Source organism: Pelophylax lessonae (assembly GCF_965119305.1).
Source record: "Pelophylax lessonae genome assembly, chromosome: 2".
NCBI classification, from domain to species: domain Eukaryota; kingdom Metazoa; phylum Chordata; class Amphibia; order Anura; family Ranidae; genus Pelophylax; species Pelophylax lessonae.
This window is the reverse complement of record NC_138769.1, coordinates 683,478,560-683,503,456: the sequence shown is the minus strand read 5'-3', so window position 1 is coordinate 683,503,456 and position 24,897 is coordinate 683,478,560. Positions and strand designations below refer to the sequence as shown.

At 42.8% G+C, this 24,897-nt stretch overlaps 1 protein-coding gene across 1 annotated transcript in view; it reads right to left on the bottom strand.

The window, feature by feature from the left end:
• MRE11 (MRE11 homolog, double strand break repair nuclease) overlaps positions 1–24,897 on the bottom strand; it is a gene marked incomplete at its 3' end in the record, with an annotated part of 586,107 nt that overhangs the window by 194,008 nt on the left and 367,202 nt on the right. The window contains exons 13-14 of the mRNA XM_082248202.1: positions 6,117–6,290; positions 34–96 (exon numbers count right to left, since the gene is read on the bottom strand). Of these exons, the coding sequence (XP_082104328.1) occupies positions 34–96; positions 6,117–6,290 (237 nt within the window). The remainder of the gene's footprint in view (positions 1–33; positions 97–6,116; positions 6,291–24,897) is intronic.

The window sequence follows — 24,897 nt, the reverse complement described above, 5'->3', positions numbered from 1 at the left end:
CATTAAAATTATTGAAAAGAAAAAAGTACCAACCTCCCGAACTTCCTCATCCTCTTCATTTGTATTCTCTCTTCTGGTCTCCCTAAATTTTCTAACCTTTAAAGTGAAAAGAACAAGAAGTTAACATATGAAAAAAAAACAGTATTCATTACAACCAACTTAAAAGCTGAACCCTAGCCATAAACAATTTGATAGACTATAAAATACAAAAGTTTTTATTGCAATACTTTGTACCTGTTCCCCACAGTACTGCTTTTACACCTCAGTCTTCTAGGTTAAATGCATCATCCAGCATCAAGCAACCTATTCCCGCTGAGCGGTGAGAAATCTGCCCTCTGGTCTGGCTCATTATGCAGGCTAGGCCTCCTAGAGGATTATTGCACTGCATAAGTGGTGGACTGGTGTTCAGCGCAGCAGTGGTGGACTGGTGTTCAGCGCAGCAGTGGTGGACTGGTGTTCAGCGCAGCAGTGGTGGACTGGTGTTCAGCGCAGCAGTGGTGGACTGGTGTTCAGCGCAGCAGTGGTGGACTGGTGTTCAGCGCAGCAGTGGTGAACTGGTGTTCAGGGCAGCAGTGGTGGACTGGTGTTCAGGGCAGCAGTGGTGGACTGGTGTTCAGGGCAGCAGTGGTGGACTGGTGTTCAGTGCAGCAGTGGTGGACTGGTGTTCAGTGCAGCAGTGGTGGACAGGTGCTCAGTGCAGCAGTGGTGGACTGGTGCTCAGTGCAGCAGTGGTGGACTGGTGCTCAGTGCAGCAGTGGTGGACTGGTGCTCAGTGCAGCAGTGGTGGACTGGTGTTCAGTGCAGCAGTGGTGGACTGGTGTTCAGTGCAGCAGTGGTGGACTGGTGTTCAGTGCAGCAGTGGTGGACTGGTGTTCAGTGCAGCAGTGGTGGACTGGTGTTCAGTGCAGCAGTGGTGGACTGGTGTTCAGTGCAGCAGTGATGGACTGGTGCTCAGTGCAGCAGTCTACTTGTGTTCAGTGCAGCAGTAAGTACTCTTGGAAAAAAAGCCAAAAAAATGTATATATGTACTTTGTTTTTTAAGTGCAGTAGGTGCCTAAGGAGGGAGGGAGGGAGGAAGGCAGGGGTGTAAGGGCTCTTGATAATGATAGACTTTTTCTTTGAAGTAGAGACCCAGCCAATAAATATCTCAAATAGGGTGGACACAGATGTAATTTAATTATGTTTGTCTGGTAAAGGAGATCAGCTAGCTTGCAAATTAACTCCCCGTAGACCTAAACTCTTTTGAAACTCTAATTTTTAGGAGCTTTCAACTCTTCTTCTAAAGCCCCATGAAATCTCTATAGAGCAGACTATATTTTACTTCAACAGAATTCTTTCATGAGATATAGTTATCCTAAATTGTAATAAAATAATTGGAACATCAAAACTTACCCCCTTTGGAGCTTCTATTACAATTCTTCATAGACTTAATCTTGTTCTTGGCCACCTCCATCATACAATGTATACCAAAAAACCTCCTCTTATAGGTTTTACTCACTGGTGTACTGCTACAGGTTTTACTATAAATCACTAATCAAAAATTCCTCTTAGAACACATCTTTATCCATACCTTTGTTTTAGAGACAATTTTCAAGTTTAGCCCTGATAGATCAAACATGGTGTGTACGCACATAGTATGAGGGCGCTAGTTACAAATTGAAGCCGAGTTGGGATCTTTTCTTGATCCTTGCAGAAACTCCTCCAGTTTACAAAAACAAGAGAAAGAAGTACCCAATCATCTAGCCCAGTGGTCTGCAAACTGTGGAAGGAGAGCCGGACATGACGTCAGTACAACCAGGAGTGGCCGTCCAAAGTGAGGCTTGAATCGCTGATGGAACGCAGACGAAAAAGGGGGGAACCAGAAGGGGAATGCAGCTGTCATCTGTTGTTCTGAAGACGCGTTTCAGACGGGGCCCTTTTACAGATCATCAGTATAGATTCATCAGATCATTTAATAAACTTTTTTATACCATATCTACAAAAAGGGTGTTGCACAATTTATGATAACTGTTATCATCACCCATTACCCATTGGGTTCTCTCAGCGTTTAGATGCGGTTATTATTGTTGTGAATTTAGTTATTGACCACCCATCCTGGTGTACCATTTCAACATAGCTGGTTTATGACCCCCATGTGCCAATTGTCCTTCATTATGGAGAGGGTGCAGGTCTTGGTAATTTAGCGCCTGACTACTTTTTACGTTTACTTGTTTTACTTACCTGCTCTGGGCAATGGTTTTGCACAGAGCAGCCCCAAAACCTTCCTTTCTGGTGTCCCCTGCCGACACTCTGGGCCCCCCCTTTTCTCCTTAGGCCCCCACAGTAAACCACTTGCTATATGGGCACATGTGTAGGCTTGCTCCAGAGTGGGAATGTGCATGCCTATAAACACACAGAGCAGCTTGACCCCCTCCCCTTGCTCTATCCTCATATGATTTGACTGGCAGCAGCAGGAGTCAATGACTCCCGGTGCTCTCAGCCAAGCTTGTAAAAGCACTGAGCTGGGAGAGAATTGAAGTTGGGGACAGCGTTGTTCAACACATAACTCAGGTAGGTGTTTAAGGGGGCTGAGGGGGCACTGGTATTGAAAGATTTTTTACCTTAATGCAAAAAAAAAAAAAACACTAAAAAACAACAAGTGTTCATAATTTCTTTGGAAGGGTTTTTACACATAAACATCAAACTCAGAGCGAGCCCAATGCGGGCATTAGAAAAAAAATTCTTGTAGGGCTTGTGTCCATGGACATTTGCGATTTTTTTTGTAAAGAATTTTTTTTAGAATCTGAAACATTCTGTCTACATTTTAAATTGAATTATACAAATATGCATTTATTGTTTTTTTTCCTATTATTGTGAACACAGCATGTGCCCTATTTTGCTATATCTGAAATAGTTGTATTCCTCTTCACAGGTCAGTGGGAACTCAATATAAATACATGACAAAAGCATGAAAACCACAGGCATCTCCAAAACAAACAGTTTATGATCTTGACATTTAAGCACATTGCTTTTAATGTAAGAATTGATTGCTTTTGAGATGCATTTACAACATGTTTACTATGTACTGCAGCATTCATGTGGACGTATGAGTGACTAGGGTCACCTTTCAATTTACTTTTATTTTTTCTCTATCTGCTTTATTGCAGTTCTAATTTTTTTTTTTGTGCTGTAAACATGAAGTCATAGATAATGGGGTAAATCACTACTGTCTAGTGCCTACATGTCATGGAACTTTATCTGTACAGTCCAATCCACCCAGCACCTACTGAGGGGATGAGGCCAACAATGATATGGTATTATAAGCTGGTGTAGCACCCTACAAGTAGGTGCTAGGTAAATGTATAGTGGGCCTTGTCTGACTAACAGCAGGGCCATGATTTCCTTTTGGTTAAGGTGTCATGGCTTCCAGGTGTGTCTGCTGAGAGGGGGAGTCTCCCCACTGGCTCTGTGAGAGGCTTCTCATAGGGCAGTGGAGGAAACCCAATCAGGGACACATTCTGGCTTGTAACTCCCCCAGAAGGCAGATTCTGCCGCAAGGGATTCTGGGAGTGGGTATAGGTCTGAGGGGAGTGCATGACTCAGCGTCTTTGGCGGGAGTAGAGTCCCAGGAGAGAGAGAACGGCTGTCTCTCCTCCTGTTTGAGGAGGTGGATGTCTCCGGGTGCTGTCTGAGAATCCAGAGGATGCTGAGTTGAGCTGAGGGGATCCGGTGTGCCGAGGATCAGCGGAGAGAAAGAGGGGTCCAGTCCCAGGAAAACCTACACAGGTCGTGAGGATTGCCCCTGGGGGTCTGCCTAGTGTCAGTGGGGACCACTCCGGAGAAGGTTCTAGGATCCAAGTGTGAGCTAGTTGTAAAGGGGGTACCTAGGTAGAGGACCCTGAAGTGACAGAGGGGGTACCTAGTCATTGGACCCTGAAGAGTTAAAGGGGGCGCCAGCAATGTGGGCCCTGAAGAGTCAGTACACAGTGTGTAGCGCATCAGTTAAGAGTTGCAGCCATACAGGTATTCACAACAAGCTACCTCAAGCCAGTGCAAGGCAGGAGGGAGTAGTCAGTGACTTTTCAGTGCCAGCAGTGGCAGAAGTTCAATATTCTACAGTCCTGGATCTTCTGGACTTAAGTCAGAGTTCCAGCACAGCTTTCGGAGATACAGTGTGTTCAGAGCGCCAGTAAGCATTGGCTAATGTCGGATGGCGTCAAGACAGCGCTAACGGGCATTTTTGCTATAAAAGTCCCGGAGTTGTACATAGTTGAGCCAAAGGAGTATCCCACTCATTCCCTTCTCCCATCCCCTAAAAATACAATAAAACAACGAAACAAAGATGCCGGAGTCATCCATGTCTCAGTTCTCACACCCAGGGTCGCAGCTCACATGGGCTGGAGAGGTAACAGGTAACAATGGCAGACCCACATCAGGCCCAATGCCTGGAAAACCTGCTACACTGGTTTGGGTAAATAGCCAAACACACAAAATATGAAACCTCAAGCCCCACTTCAGACCCCTTTCTCAAACTGACAGGCAAGTCAAGGTATACATAACAGCCAATAAATCGACTCCCATAATTGGACAAATTTGTAGCATCTGTGTTGACTCCAGTTGCCCAATACTGCTCTCCAGCAACACATCCCAGGATTGGGAAAATGTGATAGGTGACTCGAAATAAATGGCAAATTGCGCACTTGCAGAATCAAGAGGCCTAGCTGATATGTGGTAAAAACCATCCGAATACTCGGTTGGGTTGATTTACTAAAACGGAAGAGTGAAAAATCTGGTGTAGCTGTGCATGGTAGCCAATTAGCTTCTAACTTCAGCTTGTTCAATTAAAGTGATTGTAAAGTCTTGTTTTTCTTTTTCTATTAAAATAACAAAAATATTATACTTACCTGCCCTGTGTAGTAGTTTTGCACAGGGCAGCCCGGATCCTCCTCTTCTCGGGTCCCTGGCTGGAGCTCCTGGCCCCTTCCACCTGTTGAGTGCCCCCACAGGAAGCAGCTTGCTATAGAGGCACCCAAACCGAGCCACAGCTCCCGATGTCCATTCAGACTCAGAGCCACAGTTCGGCCCTGCCTCTCCCTCTCCTCTTTGGCCAAGTGAGTTTGATTGACAGCAGCGAGACCCAATAGTGCAGCTGCTGTGTCTGAGGAGGAGGAGACCGAGACAACCGAGGCATTTGTGGACATCGAGATTTGCTTAGGTAAGTGTTAGAGGGGCTGCTGCACACAGAAGGGTTTTTATCTTAATGTATAGAATGCATTAGGATAAAAAAACCTTCTGCCTTTACAACCACTAAGCTTTGCCCCAAAAAAAAAAAAAAACCTGGAAGCGAATTGGTTTCTGTGAATATCTGCCCTAGGTTTTGCATGCTCCAGTTAATGATCCCCAGTGTGTTTTCCAGGAATGTGATGCATTTAATGAAATTTTTGCACTTTTTACTTCTGCATTGTATAAAGGAATCTCAATAAGCTTTTTTCATTTTTGGATATTTAATAAATGGTGTGCATATAGGTGCTCCTGGTGTTCTCCTGCCCCACTCAGTACACAGTCCACCAGCTTTCCTATCATAGGTATGGGTCCTTATTGATACACAGGTGGCAGGGCAAGGCTCTTGCAGCTGGTCAAAATTGGCATACCAGTGCACCTGGGGTACCAGACACTCAAATAACAGGCTGATTAGCCTTTATTCACAAACTTGGGGACACTTCACCAAATCACTTCTGACTTCAGGTATGCTTAAAATAAGTAAACCCTCTGAAACAAATATCTATTTTATCCATCTACTTTATCTGCAATTTTCATGCATTGTGCCCCCGAACTTGCTTAAGCCGTTTCAATAATAATGATACTGTTGAAGTTCAGGAAACCCATGGTGCATGCATAAGATCAAGCCCTGTGGAGCCAATGGATTCTAGGCTAATGCGTTCACTGAGTCAAAATTAAGTTTTTTCTCCTGGTACCCGTGTACAGGTTTTTGGCATTTGAAAGCGACTTGGGCAAAAGTCAATGTACTGCCTAAGCCAAGCACCCAGGGGCTTGATTTGAAAACAAAGGTACCTGTTAGCAAGCAGTGCCTGGATCACAGCTCTAATGGGTGGAATGAAAAAAAAAATCAGGCCTACCTCTTCATCAATCTTCTCCTCTTCAACATCAAAGTTTCGTTCTTTCAGAAAACGTTGTGTCTTCTCTAGCTGGAATTTCACCAGTTCTTCTATGGCATCTTTCTCTTCTTTGTCAACAAACTCCTGCACAGCCTCCCCCATTCCCCGCTCAGTGAGGAGAGACAGCTGAACATTCTGTGGAGAACACAAAGTACCCAATGTAAGCAAACCTATTGCCAAAATGTCATGAGCCTCACTGAAATACAAATTAACTTTTAAAATATTTACTGCTAATAACATATTTTATTTGTCATTTACATATACTAAAATTTAAGTGAATATTTAATCAAAAGCCTGTCAGCATATGGGCTGCATCTATTTTTATTTATTTTTTTCATATTTAAATAGTCAAAGGGCACCTCACCCAAAAGTTACCCCAATTTCCACTTATTCTGTATACATATTGTCTAGCCATCATGATGGGGGGACACTACATTAGTACCATGTAGCAAGAATACAGCTGATTGGAAATGTGGGTATATAGGTAACTCTGCATAAACAGCTTTGTTCTTGTTTTTTAACATTTTCTTTTTTTTACAGGATAATATGTAAGAGTGCTGTCATCTTTCATACTATTACACTGTGCCTGAAGTAACCCAGGTGTTATAAGCTTCTGGTTTAATTAACAAAAATGAACAGGCAAATTTCATAAGCAAAGGCTGCCAGGAGCCAAGTATTGCATTATGCTGAACGTTATGTCGTCCTTTCAGAACTTCTGATAGTATTACAGAACTATGTATGAGTATGTAGAGACAAATTTTCTGAAAGCAATGATGCCAAATGATTTTAGCGGTGTAATTATAGTGAAGATATCTGGCTAAGATTAAAAAGTCGTGAGCACACAATTTGTTCTCCAAATCATGACAGTAGCAGAGTACTGTACCATGCTGGCGATCAACAAAAGCTGAAGTTTTGATCTCAGACAGTGGTCTACAAACTGTAGTCCTGGAGCCGAATGCAGTCCTTTGCTTGCCTTTATCCGGCCCTTGAGGCAATATTCCTGCCACTGACACCAACAATGGGGCATAATTCCTGCTACTGACACCAACAATGGGGTATAATTCCTGCTACTGACATCAACAATGGGGCATAATTCCTGCTACTGACACCAACAATGGGGTATAATTCCTGCTACTGACATCAACAATGGGGCATAATTCCTGCTACTGACACCAACAATGGGGCACTATTCCTTCCACTGACACCAACGATGAGGCACTATTCCTTCCACCAACACCAACAATGGGGCTTAATTCTTCCTGACGACACCAGATCCGGCACAGTATGGCCAATCGGCTCAGTATGGCCCCTCTAAAGTCTGAAGGACAGTAAACTGGGCCTTTCTTTAGAAAATTTGGAAACCCGTGATCTAGGGTGAGACCATTTATCGCCTAAAGAAGAGGCCTGTGTGCTTTGAAAGCTTCTAAACTTCTACTTTTCTCCAAAAAATGTATTACTAAAGAAACAATACAAACTATAGAAATAGTGGAACTATAATAATGCAATCAACAGCTCTGCTCAGAGAGTGAGAGTGTTGAACTAGAAGGGTATTTTTACCACTGCTTCAGGAGCCCTGTATTCATTGTTGTATATGCAGCCTGGCTACGTTACAGAAAATACAACATGGGTTCAATTAGGTTTTAAATACTTGCAGAACTAAATACAGTTTTTAAGCATAAAGGTGTGAAATAAATCAACAGGCTCAGTTTAAATACTCCCAGGACAGCAAACGATGCTAACCTTTCCTTTGATACCCTGTCGTTCTGTTCAGCATCCAGGAGCTCGGAAAGACAGCTATGTGTAAGCTCAGAATCACTGCTCAGGATTTATACAGTTCCAAGGACTCTCACCTCCCACATGTGTTATCACATGGAGTCACATGATCCTCAATACCCAGAAATACCTACTTTCTTCACTCTTTCACAGAAAGGAAAAAGGGCAGATTCTATGGACCAGTAGGTCTTTTTCTGCTTTGACGCTTTTATGTTTCCAAGTTGAAAAGTCCAGGAATGAAAGGTGATGTTGTGCTTCTAGGGATGGATGGGTCAATAAAGTGTATCTAAAACCATAATTGTGTTTTTCTTAGTTTAGGGTAGAATGTGGATGGGTTAGAACAGGCATGTCCAACATGCGGCCCAGAACCGCAGGCAATGCGGCCCACTAAGCCCTGACAATTTTATTTTTTGCTGGGGAGGAAGGAAGTCGGGTCAGGGTCATGGCCACAGCGGCTTCCAACTAACAGTAGACAGAGGCTGCCTCGGAGGGGGGGGGGGGGGGGTGAGCATGTGCAGTGTTTTCTGACTCCTACCACCATGACCACTTCAAATCACTGAAGTGGTCATGGTGGTTAGAGTGTTCCTTTAATATCTCTCAGAACAAGTAAACCTCTGTACACTGATTCCATTTCATTTGATCATCCTCTAGTTGTGTTAAATTAGTGTGGGGGGCGCTGCGGCATTTTATTACTTATGTACCTTAACTATAGTATATATTTTATATGCGGCCCGAGAAAATTTCTCTACACTCAATGTAGTCCAGAGAAGCCAAAAGGTTGGACACCCATGGGTTAGAACGTTTGTCAGGTTTTTTAGCTGTACTTGTCCCCAAATAGGAGATCCATCCTCACTACTTATCTTGGTGACCGTTGTCTTCAATACAAAAGATGATTAGGAATCCAAACATTTTGAGTTTCCACAGGAGCAAACTGTAAAGGAAATCTTCCATTGGTCCAGTGGGGACACTGGTTCTACTGACAACTGAAGCAGATAAAAATTGAAAATTGCACCTTTTGTCTGGAGTTCCTCCTGAAAATTAGCAGAGCTCGTCCTGGTATGTAAATGTATCTAAGGTCACTAACAAATGCAGATGTAGAAATTGTGCTCAAGCGGATTCAGCAATTGGAACATTTGTCTACCTGTAGTAGTCTGATTAGAATCATGCGAACAGGTTTTACATCAGTGTTTGTATTTTTAATACAACTTTTAACACATTAAGACTTTTTTTTACGAGCAGAAGGCGATCTGCTGTTTATATGCTTACAAGTACTACAAGACCTCCGTGTTTTTGGTGTGAGCTGCCCAGTCTCAGTGAAGTAGTGAATCAAAGTCATGTATGCAGAGATGTAGATGAAGGTTGGTAGCACTAGCGATATTGCTTATCCAACCAACTTCTCCTAAATTTCATACATACAAATATTATTCTTGTTGGTACAACCAAATTCGTTTCTAATAATTTTTATTGAGTATTTCAAAGGAAGTAAAAGTAAATCATATGACATTACGTATGGCAACATTTAACATTTGGGTAAAGTTACAGAGAAATAGAGGTAGGTACAGTATTCCCATGGTGGGTACAACCAAATGAAAACACAATTAAACCTTTACGCTGTCAGAGACATTTTTGTTTTGTTTTTTTGCACATGTTTAAAAAATAATTTCAGGCCTGAAAATTAGTAAAAAAAACCCCAAACATATATTTTCTCAAACCAGAGACCTTGGAGAATAAAATAGCAGTAGTTAAAAATTATGAATACTTACGTACATGTGATTTTTTATTTTTATTTTTAATACAGTTGCAAAGATTTCAAACAAACATCTTTCACATTGTCACTCATTATGGAGTATTGATTGTAGAATTTTGAAGAAAATAATGAATTTAATCCATTTTGGAATAAGGCCGTAACATAACAAAATGTGGAAAAAGTGAAGCGCTGTGAATACTTTCTCCTACCCTTACTTGCAGTGTCTGGGTGGTCGGCCCTAAGTATTGTGGACCACACAGGCACTGCAGGAGAGAGCGCACAAACCTTGAACAGCAGGTCACAAACATATTAATTTTAGAGGTTTTGCCTTTAGCTAAACAAACTTAATTTTCTTATTTATATTACTCCTTTTTATTTTACAGCGTACAACCTTTACTGGGGTAAAACCCTTTAAAAAAAAAAAAACCTTTATTTAGGTTTATAGATAACATCTATAATTGATTTTATAGATGAACCTAAAGAAAGGTCATTTTTGATTTAATGGGGTTTTAGCTCGGAAAAGGTTGTACCACCATAAAATAAATAGGAGTAATATACTACATTGACGATCTGGAGTGAATGGTTTTCATATTTTGTTTTTATTTGCTTTAAATAAAGTTATAATAAATGTTTTTTACTTTATTTTTATACAAAAATCCTTGTGTGAGGAGTTGGGCTCCATATATCTGATAAGTGTTTTGTATTACCTTTTTGTGGTGGTCTCATTCCTTGTGTCAAACTGGAACAATGGCTTATGACAAGGAAATTGTCCAAGTTCCACAGCTAGATCATAATGTGTTTTTGGGACTGGGTTTAGCCCTGGTGCACAAGGCTCCGCATTTAAGTGCGGGCAGACTGTAAGCCTACAAAACTCTATGATAGGCCTAAAGCTACTGCAGCCGGACAGTGCACCAAGTGGTTCCAACATTTAGGGCAGTATGTGCCCAGGGACGAATGCCCGGAAGGCAAAAAGTCTGTATTGTGCATACTGCCATAAACAGTAGTAGCACTCAATGCAGCATCCAGCGGAAGCAGCCTTCAGCCTCTCATAGAGTTTTAAAGGCTGCCGGAAGCAGTGCTAGATGGTGCACCTGTGTCTTCTAGCAGCACCAGAGCTAACCAGTGTGTATGGGGCCTGATTTATTTTGATGTATTCTATTCTTAAATAGACTAATATTCTTTTGAAGCTTGGTCTTAAAATCATGTTCGTATGAACAAAATATCTTAAAGCAGTATTTAATCCAAAACCAAAAATGTACTATATTGCAGCTTACCAATCATTAAATGTGGTGGCTGCATTCATTCTCTTTTTTAAAAACTCTAGCTGATACTTTATAATCAATTACAGCAAACATTTTCTTTTTCTTTCCGGGGTTAACTGGATGGTTGACCAGATGAAAAGAAGAAAAAGAAAGCCTAAAAAGGAAAATCATAGCTAAGAACTGGTAAGCTGCAATATAACAAATGTTTGCTTTTGGGTTTAATACCGTTTCAACTTTTCACTGTAAAAAAAATAAAAATAAATTAGAGATTATTATTATGCTCTTAAAGTGTACTAAATTATAGTACCTTAGGCTGTCTTGTTATACGATTCTCTATATAGTACATTCTATGTCTGATGTTATAAGTGTGGGGCCACATATGTACACTACTTCATTATCCAAAACAGTTTCAAGCGGGTCATGTCGACTTCAGCAGCCATTTTTAGCATACAAACTAATTCACTGTTTGCAATTATTAAGTAAAAGTGTTACTAAACCCACAAAAGTAAAATCAGTCTGTATGTGCAGTAAAGCATGCTCGTTATACTCTCCGTGGAACCTATGGGGTTAATCCTCTCTGATCCTCCCTTTATTCCACTGACTTCAGAACAGGTCCAGATGAGACAGAGCCTTTGAAGTCAGGCTGCACATGCTCAGTTTGGTGTGTATTGCTAGAGTGTTTTTTTTTTCTTGGGAGAGTGCATGTGATCAGTACAGGGCCAATCAGCACTGTCCAGACAGAGGGTCAGGGGTCCTGCATCCTTATAGGACAACTCAATCCAGTATGACTCCTACAAGTTTTACAAGGAACTGATCGAAATCACAAGGTTGCTATATAGTGCTGATGAGAAAAGGTATTTAGCGGTTTATATTTACTAAAATAATTGAATTTCCATGTTCTGTGTACTGTGGGAGACCAGATATAGTGAATGCAGGGTCCTGGGTTTAGTAATACTTTAACAAGCTGACATTTTCACCCAGTTTGCAAAGATTATACGAATACGAATGTTCAATGTCTACTCTGGCCTCTCTCAGCCTTTTTAACACAGAGGAACCCTTGAAAGAAGATTAATGAACCTCAGGAAAACCCTGCTAATAATTTCAATATCTTCAGCTCATGGTGCTTTAACATGATCAGTAAGTTAAGATAAAAAAAATATATAAAAAGGAACGTGGTCAGTGAGGGATGAACCATGTTACACTGGTCGTCAATGGGGAAAAATGTTTGAAACATTGGTGGTCAGAGGGAAGATGCTCCTTACATTACTTACTGGTCATTGAGAAGAATGCTGCAACCCCCCCCCCCCCCTTCAATGATAGCTTAAACAAAAAAACTTGGTGTCAGTGGTTGCTAATCTCAAAGTCAGAAATTGCTCATTGCTCTGGGAACCTCTTGAGCAGTGATGGCGAACCTTTGCACTCCAGATATTTTGGAACTACATTTCCCAAGATGCTCAACTACACTACAGAGTGCATGAGCATCATGGGAAATCTAGTTCAAAAACATCTGGGGTGCCAAGGTTCGCCATCACTGCCCTAGAGCAATGAGCAAGGGGAGCGTTGAGAAAGGCCGGTCTACTCTGTACACAACACCTATGTATTAGTACACACCTGTTTGTGTTTTGCTTCTGACATGAGTTCCTAAAGCATTTTTGAAGGGTCTGGATGCAGTGCTTACAGTTTATAAACAATTGTGAAGGGAAGTGTTTACTGCTGCCTTTGGGCTACATTACTTTTATTCAGGTATAGAAGTTAAAGTGGTTGTGAACTTCCACTGCATGCACCCAAAGAGACATTAGCCACAGCAATGTATCCAATGGTCTAAATCAAACCACTGTGCGTCTACCTTTTATTTCTGTTCTCCAGCGCCTGTGTAAGCCCACAAACAAGTGCTGATCAGGGGGGCATCTCTACACTCTCCCCAGCAAGGACACTATTGTGGCATGCCCGGCAGTCACCGACATAGGAAAGTGCGTGCACGCCAGTCCCCACTGTGCCCGTACATCACAGGCAAAGTGCGCGCAGGGCACCACCTGACTTACAATGGGCCAATGAGGATATGGAAAGCCAATCAGGGGAGTGCCAGAGGAGGAAGGGGGAGGCAACTATTAGAAAGCTGTACACACGCAACCTTTTCTCATGCTCATTCATGAGTGAAATGGTACAGTCTGTAAGTCAAATGAGGGGGAGCGTGGCGACACAAATTTTTCGCATGTGTCGCTCTGAAAGCACGAAAGAAAGCGGAGAGGAATTAACAATGCTGGATTCATCTTTCTTTACAAGACTGGGGACAGATGGCTTTGGGTGAATAGATGTACAAGGTACACTGCTTATGAAAAAAAAAGAAAAATCAGGTTTACAACCACTTTAAAGTATCTAAAGACAAGAATAAAAACGGCAGCTTACCAATCCTTAAATGCGGTGGTTGCATTAGTTCCCCCCCCCCCCCCCTATATTTTCACTGAGTGACCTTGCCAGTAAAGTGCTTTCTATACCTGGGTGACAATGCTGTATGGCACTTCATCAGCTCATATGATTTTTTTGCCGGATCAACATGCATTGTTTTTGCACTTACGGAACAGTGGAAGCAAAACATTTTCAATAGTATAAAAGGAAGCAAACAACAGAAGTTCATTGTTCAAGGTAACATACATTTTAACTGAACCTCTACATGGGCTCATCATAAACACATATCAAATGTGTCAGATATCTAATATGCTATCCAGCATCCGAAAGACTATGGTCTTTGAGCAATTTTATTTATTCTTTTTTTTTTTTTTTTTTAAAGAAAGCTTGTAAACTGATGTCTTACATAATGTTTTCATTATTTCTATAACATCTTTCACATATACACATGTATTGCACTTTACATCCATAACTTAGTTTGTAAAGCAAAAGAAAGCACTTACACATTGCAGCTTTTAGGAAGCCTTCGTAGACAGACTAATTATTGTACCACTCATGTGTCACAGTCTAAATGGTTTCCAAATCTAGTTATTATGTGATTCAAACTCTCATAAAGTAATAAAAATAAATATGTGCACTATACAAGAAAAAATGTTCAAGAACCCTAGTAAAGAGGACCCTTACTCAGAACACAGAAGTGGCTTCACTTGGACATAATATACATTTTAAAGTTTTATTAGTGCAATTTTTTTCTGAAATGTCATAAGTTATTAAAAATCAAGATTGACCACAATGCCCCATGCACTGCAGCTGACAGTGGGAGGGTTTCAGCTCTCAATTCAGAAAGCAGAGGGCAGGGTTAAGTGAAGCCACATGCTTGTTAATAAACAGTGAAGATACGGATAGCCAAGCCCCCTGCAACATTTTCTGATCCCACTATATTACAAGTAGGCACAATCCATGAGGTGACAACCCTGATTCTGAATTATGAAGTGTAAGAGTTTACCCCATCACTGGAAACTACATGAGCTGAACTTCACTGGCAAAATCAACAGGTATTTGTGGGACTTTTTGGAAGGACTAAGTAAAAAGTGCACATGCATATTTTTTTTTTAAAAGAAGGCCAAAGATCTACTTTAAGACACAGCTGTTTTTAATAGCAAAATGGGAAATGGTGTTTTCCTCATTCACCTGTGCATGTTATGTTATCTGTCCTGCTAAAGAGGTCCATTTTACAACATACCTGGTTTCTGATTACAAGAAAGTTGGTAATCTTGTACTGAGCTTGCAAGCTATTAGAGATTTTAAAGCCATGTTTTTTTCCCTAAAATAATAAGTATGTTGTACTTACCTGTTCTGTACAATTGTATTGCACAGAGCAGCCCTGAACCTCCTCTTCTGAGGTCCTCTGCTGGCGCTCTCAGCTCCTGCTCTTGTGTGTGTGCCCCCCCATGGAAAGCGACTTGCTATGGGGGTACAACTGCAGGCCCACTCCCAAGCTGGGCTCTGTGCATACTTAGTCACACATAGAGTCGCTTGGCCCTACACCCCACTCCCTCCTTACAGGATATGATTGAACACAGCAGGAGCCAATGGCCTCTGCCGCTGTGTCCTGTGAGGAGAGGAACAGAGACCAGCAGTGCTGTAGATGTGCAAAGCACTGGATCGAAATAGGATGCAGGATAGGGATGCGTGGGGGGGGGGGGGAACCACTTTAAACTAATGTATGCTAAGCTCTGTTTCTTTACCTGAAATTACAATCATGTGATAAGGTTGAGGTTGTAGTGTGGGAGTGTCCGTCTTGCAAAGCCCAAGTCAATTTGTGGTGCTATCCGGGTCCCTTAAGCTCGGTTCACATATATGCGAATTGTATGCATTTTTAACCGCATCCAATTCGCATACTATGTAAATCGAACTGGCTTTCAATGGAGTCAGTTTGCATATGTGCAGATGGCTTCGGTGCGGTTTTAAAAAAAAACACTGTGTGATTTTTGGGTCTGGTTCAGGTGTGATTTCAGGTAAAAGTTTGCACCCGACTCTTGCACTAAAACCGCAGCCCCATATATGTGAACCCAGCCAAAAAAACTTAAGGGTCATGACATAACCGGAGAAGCGGCAACAAAACCGATCAGTTGCCTAGACTGGAGCTTCTGGTAACCAGTCTTTATTACTAAAATATATGCCGCGGAGGATTATGTGATGGCAGTTTAAGGTACTTTTGTTTTCGGTTTTTGAAGTTTTTTTTTTTTGTTCCATAGGAGCCTAGAAAAGATAATTTTTATACAGTATCTCACAAAAGTGAGTACACCCCTTACAGTTTTGCAAAATACATCATTATATATTTTCATGTGACAACACTGAAGAAATGACACTTTGCTACAATGTAAAGTAGTGAGTGTACAGCTTGTATAACAGTGTAAATTTGCTGTCCTCTAAAAATAACTCAACACACAGCCATTAATGTCTAAACCGCTGGCAAAAAAAGGGATAACACCCCTAAATAAAAATATCCAAATTGGACCCAATTAGCTATTTTCCCTCCCTGGTGTCATGTGACTCATTAGTGTTAGAAGGTCTCAGGTGTGAATGGGGTGCAGGTGTGTTAAATTTGGTGTTATCGCTCTCACTCTCTCTACTGGTCACTGGAAGTTCAACATGGCACTTCATGGCAAAGAACTCTTTGAGGATCTGAAAAAAAAGAATTGTTGCTCTACATGAAGATGGACTAGGCTATAAGAAGTATGCCAAGACCCTGAAACTGAGCTGCAGCACGGTGGCCAAGTGGCCACTCAGAACAGGCCTCGCCATGGTCGACCAAAGAAGTTGAGTGCACGAGTGCTGCCAGCATTGCTGCAGAGGTTTAAGGGGTGGGGGGTCAGCCTGTCAGTGCTCAGACCATACGCCGCACGCGACATCAAATTGGTCTGCATGGCTGTCATCCCAGAAGTAAGCCTCTTTTAAAGATGATGCACAAGAAAGCCCCCAAACAGTTTGCTGAAGACAAGCAGATTAAGGATATGGATTACTGGAACCATGCCCTGTGGTCTGATGAGACCAAGATAAACTTATTTGGTTCAGATGGTGTCAGGCGTGTGTGGCGGCAACCATGAAAGGATTACAAAGACAAGTGTGTCTTGCCTATAGTCAACCATGGTGTTGGGAGTGTCATGGTCTGGGGCTGCATGAGTGCTGCCGGTACTGGGGAGCTACAGTTCATTGAGGGAACCATGAATGCCAACATGTACTGTGACATACTGAAGCAGAGCATGATCCCCTCCCTTCGGAGACTGGGCCGCAGGGCAGTATTCCAACATGATGACCCCAAACACACCTCCAAGATGACCACTGTCTTGCTAAAGAAGCTTAGAGTAAAGGTGATGGACTGGACAAGCCTGTCTCCAGACCTAAACCCTATTGAGCATCTGTGGGGCATCCTCAAAAGGAAGGTGGAAAAGCGCAAGGTCTCTAACATCCACCTGCCCTGTGATGTCATCATGGAGGAGTAGAAGAGGACTCCAGTGGAAACCTGTGCAGCTCTGGTGAACTCCATACCCAAGAGGGTTAGGGCAGTGCTTGAAAATAATAGTGGCCACACAAAATATTGACATTTTGGGTCCAATTTGGACATTTTCACTTCGGGGTGTACTCACTTTTGTTGCCAGCGGTTTAGACATTACTGGCTATTAGTGTTGAGTTTTTTTGAGGGGACAGCAAGTTTACACTGTTATACAAGTTGTACACTCACTACTTTACATTGTAGCAAAGTGTCATTTCTTCAGTGTTGTCACATGAAAAGATATAATAAAATATTTACAAAAATGTGAGGAGTGTACTTACTTTTGTGAGATACTATATAAAGCATTTCATATCGGTTTGATTGAAAAGAAACAAAAGCATTTTTAAAAACTTTACTTTTGGTACAAAACATAACTAAGAAAATATATGAAAAGGCACTATATGTTCTTCTTTAAAAAGAGGAGCAAGGACACAGAAAGGTAAAGAATCACAAGACTGGGGATTGAAGGGTCGTAAACAGAACTTAGAAAAAACAAAAAACAAACACATTGCAGTCAGAAATATGAGTTTAGGCTTTTTTAACCATCCTTAAAATTGAACAAAATAAAGTAACGAAGCAGCTCTAGCTAAACAAGGAAACAAATGATTCCCCATCTGTGATGCAAATTAGAGTATATCAGTGTGTACAATATGCCAGAAAGGGACAACTAATCAATGCACTGACAGGCAAAGTAGGGATTTTGAAAATACTGCCAAAATACTTCAGACACTGCATACACAGCACTGATGACGTAAAATAAAAAATAATTAATTTGGAAATTAAATAGGCAAAATAAGGCATTATAAACAAGAAAGATTTGTGCATTACAAAGATAAAATGTCAATACACCTAATAACAAATGAAACATTAACTGTCTAGACAAACAATAATTACTGTCCACCCAGTTCTCTGTATTGTTGCCAATTATTTTTACAGCTGCAAGAGCATAATAAAGGATCTTTTTATTTAAAGCTCAACTCCAAGCAGCTATAAAGACACCAGTAAATGCAGTTATGAAGTCTTTACAAAATGAAGTGTAAATTAAATTTAACATTAAGGGATAACTGGATATTTGTAAGAATTTACCGTAAAATCCTTTTCTCTGAAGTTTACCGACAGACGCAGCTTCTTATCTTCATGACTCATAGGGTTATGCTCCTCCTCCTAGAAATAGGCACTAGGCAGGAAAAAAACATAACCACGCCTATGCAGGCAGTCCCTGCAGGTATAACCCCTCAGACTCTGCTATCATCAAACAGTTTAGTTGCAGTGTTTAGAAGACAAAAAAAAAAACACCTATACCTCAGAAGTAGAGGGGCGGGTGCTGCGTCTGTCGATGAACTTCAGAGAAAAGGATTTTATGGAAAGCTCTTGCAAAAATCCAGTTTTCTTCATCGACAGACGCAGCTCCTTATCTTCATGACTCATAGGGATGTCCCAAAGCAGTATAATCATGTGGGGTGGGAAACAATGCAGAAACAAAATGTAAGTCCCCAATGGCTAAACTTAGCCAACCAGGTAACATGGAGCTCAACCAGGAAAAAATTAAACCCTCGAAGGGAAACTAAACAGAGTTCACTTTTAAACTGCAGCCAGCAAAACCTTGCGGCCAAAAGAAGCATCCACGGATGCCAACATGGCGAAAAGCCCAAGAGGCACTCAGCGCTCTCGTAGAATGCGCCTTCACTGGGAAAAGAGGAACCTGACTGTGACGGTATTCACAGTCACTGGGAGTGAAAGACAGATACTTAATAGTTTGAATCGCTTCAAGTGGGACAGTAATATTTGGCAGCTGTTTGATTCTGAACATGTTCATTGAAAGAGCTAATCACATTGGCTTCTGTTCCATGCCCTTCAATGTCAGACAGGTTCTCCCTATTGTTTGTGTATTGAGAAAATGTGTATGGTGTTAAGTCTGCCTGTCCCATTGTTAAAGGTTAATGACCTCAACATTGTTCTGTCCAGATGGCTAGATAATTAGTTCAGGTTAATTCTGTTTCTGTATACAATTTCATCTGCATATGATAATGTAATCAGGCAGAGGGGAGGGATTGTGTACACTGCATGGGAGTGACTGAGTGTAAAACTCTGTTTTTATTGGAGTGTGAACTTCATGTCCTGTTCCCCACAAGGTCCACCTGGGCGGTAACATTGTGGGGGAAAACTGTATAAAAGAGCAGCTGTACCATTAAACCTTGAGTTCTACTTCACCCTCAATCTAGAGTCCTGTCTCTTATTGGGGGAATCTGCTACAAGGGATTGCTATGCTCTTCATACTCCCTTGGATAATCACTAAACTCTTGTAAGAGCTTGTTCTTGTTCCTGCTTCACTCTCTGGGGAAAGAGAGGTTTACCCGCGGAAACCTGGAGCCTTGTCGTAGGTCCAGGGTGGGTAGGAGATGGCGAGACCCCAACCAAGCTGCGGCAGTTCGTGGGGTCTGAAGTGGTCAGGGTGTCTGGTGGAGTGCTTGGAGACCTCGGGAAGCACTAAAAGCATCCGTCAACGGAGGTACCCTGTCGGTATGTCAGTTGATCCGTTACACTGACCCCTTAGTGAATAGGACTGTACCACCGTTTGCCTGATCCATCTGGAAATGGTCACAGCAGACGCAATCCCTCACGAGGTCCATCAGTAAGGACAAAAAGAGTGTCTGATTTTCTAAAGGACTCAGTGGTCTCTAAATAAACCCTGATCGCCCGAACCACATCCATAGAATGCAAGGCATACTCCTTAGGATGCTGAGGTTCAGGGCAAAGTGAAGGCTTCACAATGTCTTCATTCAGATGAACATCAGAAACCACCTTAGGAAGAAACAATTGATTAGGCTGAAGTACCACCTTATCCCTGTGTACCACCAGATAAGGTGAGCGGCAAGACCACGCCGCCAATTTAGATACCCTGTGGACAGAAGTGATCGCCACCAAGAAGGCAACCTTCTGAGACAAAGAAGGCAGCAAAATCTCCCGATTTTTTTCAAAAGGAGGCTTTTGAAGAACAGATAACACCAGATTTAGATCCCACGGAGGTAACGGGGATCGTCATGGAGGAGCCATATGGCACACTTCTTGGATAAAAGTCCAGATTAGGACATGCATGGGCATTGAAAATATATAGGCAAAGCCGAAACTTGGCCTTTGATAGTACCCAAAGCCAACTGCTGTTCAACGCCTTTCTGCAGAGAGGGCTGGAACAAAGCTTTCTGCCCAGGCCAGAATCTTGGCCACCTCCTTGGCCACCAAGACACTCTTGGTGCCCCCCTGGTGATTGATGTAAGCCACAGCCGTCGCATTGTCTTAATGAATCCCAACCGGACAACCTTGCAGACGAGTCGCCCAATGACTCAGACAAAGCTTTATCGCTCTGAGCTCCAAAACATTTATCGGAAGTTTTTACTCTTCCATCGTCCAGGTACCCTGGGCACAGAGCTTCCCCAGGACCCAGCCCAACAGGCTGGCATCCATGGTTACCACCGTCCAAAACAACGGAAAGGAAGGCCTTGCCCCGGTCCATTGCTGGAGACTGAATCCACCACAACAGAGTAGATTGTGTGTTGTGGCTCAACCGAATCCCAGAATCCAAGGACTTTGGATCCTTGTTCCATTTTACAAGAATCTCAATTTGCAAAGGCCTTGTATAGAACTGAGCAAACGGAAACACCTCGAAGGTCGATACCATCAGACCCAAGGCTCGCATGCAAACTCGTAGAGAGGACAGATTGTTGTCCAACAACAACTGAATCACCCCCTGCAACTTTTGCAGCTGGTCTGGGGGAAGAAAAAACCCTCGCCAAGGCTGAATCCAGAGTCAAGCCCAGATAATCCAGTCTCAGAACCGGAGTCAGTGCAGATTTCTTGAAATTGATATTCCAAACGAACTCCTGCAGAGTTCTGACGATTATCGTCAGATCCCCCAATAAGGCTGAATGAGGGTCCGCTCTCAACAGGAGATTGTCCAAGTACCCCAGAAACGCAATCCCCCGCCGGCGCAGCAGTGCTAATACCCGCAATTCCCCGCTGGCTTAACAATGCCAATACCCGAGCTGAAACCTTGGTAAACACTCTGTGAGCGAAGGCAAGACCAAAGGGTAACGCCATAAATTGATAATGCTCCTCTGCTACTGCAAAACGAAGAAACCGCTGATGTCCAGCATAGATAGGGATGTGTAGATATGCGTCCTTGATATCTATGGAGGCTAAGAAATCTCCCTGATGCAGAGACGCTACTACCGTGCGGATGGACTCCATCCGAAACCTTTGTACCCGCACAAAGTGGTTCAGGGCCTTGAAATCCAAGATGGGACGCACCTTGCTTTCTTTTCTGGGCACAGTGAAAGTGGTTGAATAAAACCCCTGAAAACGTTCCTGAGCGGGGAACCGGCACAATCACTCCTTGCGACAGCAAGTCGTGTACTGCCCCTCGCAAGTCCCTTAACCGAACTGGGGATAATTGAAGATTGGATGGGAAGAACCTGTTCAACGGACGAGACCAGAATTCGATCTGGTATCCTAATTGGATCAGGTCGTGAACCCATTTGTCCTGAATCAAGTAAGATCCTGAAAGAATCAGACATCCCCCCACCCCAGACTCGGGTGAGGGCGCCCCTTCATGCAGTCGAGGGCTCGTCTGCAGGTCCAGACTGGCCGGACTTAGATTTTTCCAACCATGGCTTCTTGGAACCCCCAGAAGTCCTAAATGGTTTACCTTTTTCTTGCAACCCAGAAAAATGAAGATCAGTCACAGCCTTTTTAGAAGCCTGGTCAGCAGAACAGCATTTTAAAAATGAAACAATAAGCTGTGCTTGAGTCTATAAAAATATTTAGATAAATAACAGCTGCTGCACATATGTTGGATAAAACATAAAAAAAAGTATAAAATTGAAAAGCAGCGCTATGTAAATTACAGTCCAAAGATAAAGGTAAGGTCCAGCTGATTGTTTTTCTTGAAGTGCCACCACCACCAGAGAGAGAGTGACCCCAATCACACTGCCGCTTACCGTCCCACCAGTTAAAGAAGGCTCAAAGGATCCACCAAACTGCTCCTCCAGAATTCCTCAGCAATCCCAAGATGGAGCTAATTAAGTGTGATTCCATACAGAAGATTCAGGGCAAACTGATAACTCATAAATAACAAAGAAAGCAGAAAGAAACTCATAGTGCAACACCTTAATGAAACACCATTTGTTATCTTTTGCCAATAAAATGCTTACAGATAATTTAAAATAGTGAGCTTATCTGCAAGAATCGTTTCCCAGCCAACAAGATGACCGCTGCTTCCACTCTATGGTGACGTCCCACGTCACAGGTCCCGCCCGACAAAGCGTTTAGTCCAAATGTAGACTTCTTCAATAGTAGGATTACACCTAGGACCTTGGCATGGGGGGACGGGTTGATAGTTGAGCCGTTGATTTTGACAGAGAAATCAGGGGAAGAGGAACATGGGGGAGGAAATATAATGAGCTTGGTTTTGGATAGGTTGAGTTTGAGGAAGTGATGTGACATCCAGGCTGATATGTCTGTTAATAAGTTGGTGATGCGTGAGGAGACTAGTGGAGTGAGCTGAGTGGAGATATAGATTTGGGTGTCATCAGCGTAGAGATGATATTTAAAGCCCTGGGAGGCAATCAGCTGACCCTGGGAGGAGGTGTAGATTGAGAAAAGGAGTGGTCCAAGAACAGAATCTTGGGGGATCCCGACAAAGAGGAGAGGAGGTAGTAGAGTTGTAAGTAGCACTGAAGGTGCGTTGGAATAGGTAGGATGAGAACCAGTGAAGAGTACAGTCACGGGGACCAAGGTAGTGGAGTTTTTTTGAGGAGGAGGGGGTGGTCAATTGTGTCAAAGGCAGCAGAGAGGTCCAGGAGGAGTAGTACAGAATGGTGTCCAAGGGTGTTTGCTGTTAGTAGGTCGTTTGTGAGTTTAATGAAAGCAGTTTCATTGGAAGGTTGAGGGGGAAATCCGGACTAAAGAGGATCAAGAAGTTTGTTCTCAGTCAGATGGTCGCTCAGTCGGTAGTAGACAAATCATTCAAGGAGTTTGGAGGAGAAGGGTAGTAAGGGGATGGGGCGTAGATTGTGAAGATTGGTGGGGTCCAGTGATAGCTTTTTAAGGATGGGAATTACTAGCGCATGTTTAAGAGAGTTGGGGGAAGATGCCAGAAGAGAGGAAGAGGTTGAAGATGTGAGTTAGAGAGCGTAGAATAGAGTCAGAGGATGAGCATAGCATTTGTGAGGGAGTAGGATCCAGGGGGCAGATGGTTAGATAGGTGATAGATAAAAGTCTAGCAACCTTATTAATACTACCAGGGTTAAATGAGAGAAGTAATGATTGTACCTGTGGAGAGGTTTCTGCACATTGGAGAGCTCCTCGCGAATTGTATCATTCTTATTTTTGAAATGATTGGGAAGTGAGTGAGTTAGAGGGTGGAGTTGGTGGAGGACAAAGTTAAAGATAGAGAAGAGTTGACAGGGTGTAGATGAGAATGTTTTAATGAGCGTGATAAAATAGGTTTGCTTGGCAGTGAGGAGGCAGAAATAGTATTTTAGGAGGGCAGATTTATATTGGTTGAAGTCTTCCGGGACTTAGTCTTACGCCACAGGTGCTCAAGACCGCGGCTACGTTTTCTGAGACTTCTGGTGCCGTCTGTTTGCCAGGGTTGTAGCTGTTGGGGGCGAATTCTGCGTATAGAGAGGGGAGCAAGCTTGTCTAGGGTGGCTAGCTTGGGGCATGACAGGGGTGAGATTTTGTCATATAGATGGTCAGTAGCAGAGTAGAGAAGAGAAGGGTTGAGGTGGCGAAGGTTTCTACGGGAAACTGTTAGGCGGTTGGAGGGAGAGGAGGTGGAAGGCAGGGAGAGAGCGAAACTAATAGGGTGGTGATCAGATAGTGGGAGGGGATTGTAGGAGAGGTTGCATGGAGTGCATAGATAGGAGAAGACAAGGTCAAGGGTGTTGCCATTGGAGTTTGTAGGAGCCTGTATCCATTGCTTCAGGTCAAGAGATGAGGTTAAGAAGCAGTAGTAGTATTAGCATTAACAGGGTTGTTAATGCTGATACTACAACTGCTTCTAAATTATAATAACGAATGCAAATTTGTTTGCAGGTAAAACAAATGTGCATTTACTTTTTTTTTTCTTAGGAGCCTAGAAAGCATTGCAACTGCGATCAGCAGATCGCTGGTGTCATGCAAAACTTCTGCAGACTGTCAGTGTAAGCTGTCAGCCTCTACATCATACGGGCAGGCAGTTTCACACGGACAGGAAAAATCAATGAACTACCCACAGCGATCAATTGAGAACAACAAGCCCACAGCCGCAAAGGATGTCGGAACTTGTAGTTCCTGAATTCACAGAACTATGTGAATGACTAAAACAGCCAATTGGGCAAAAGCCCCGCCCGGCTGCGCCGTTTTCAAAAAGTGACAGCTAGTACAGGGAACTTCTCGTACTGCTGTCACAGGGAGTGCGGGGATCGGGCAGCGGCTGCAGCATTGGGAACATGTTACATGTTTCACATTAAAAACGTGTGGAACACGTTCCCAAAGGTGAACTTAACCTTGAACTCTATTGTAAAATGCAGCTAATGGAAGTACCAGAATTTGACTTGCTATCACCCTCTTGTAATCCCCTATACAACAGAACCCAGATGGGGAGTGAGAGGGGCAGAACTGCATGCCAATCATGTGTGCTGCATTGACAAGAAAAATGCTGACAGGAGAAAAAGGCAGAGTGTGCATAGGGATGAACAAATCAGTAAGATCCAGCCCCTTTTTAGGCCAGACACAGGCTCTGGGCATGGACATGACCAGGCTATATGTAAATTCAAAAGTTATTTTCAAAATATACATTTTTAGAAAGACCTAGCCTAGCTGTTGCACACATTGCCCGACCGAGTAACCAGTAAAAGCAGCCTTAGCTCGATTCATGTTTCACCCCACCCTCAGGCTTATTCATAGAACTTGGACGCATGGACCAGCCTGCACCCTCACTAGTCAGCTGCTTCCACG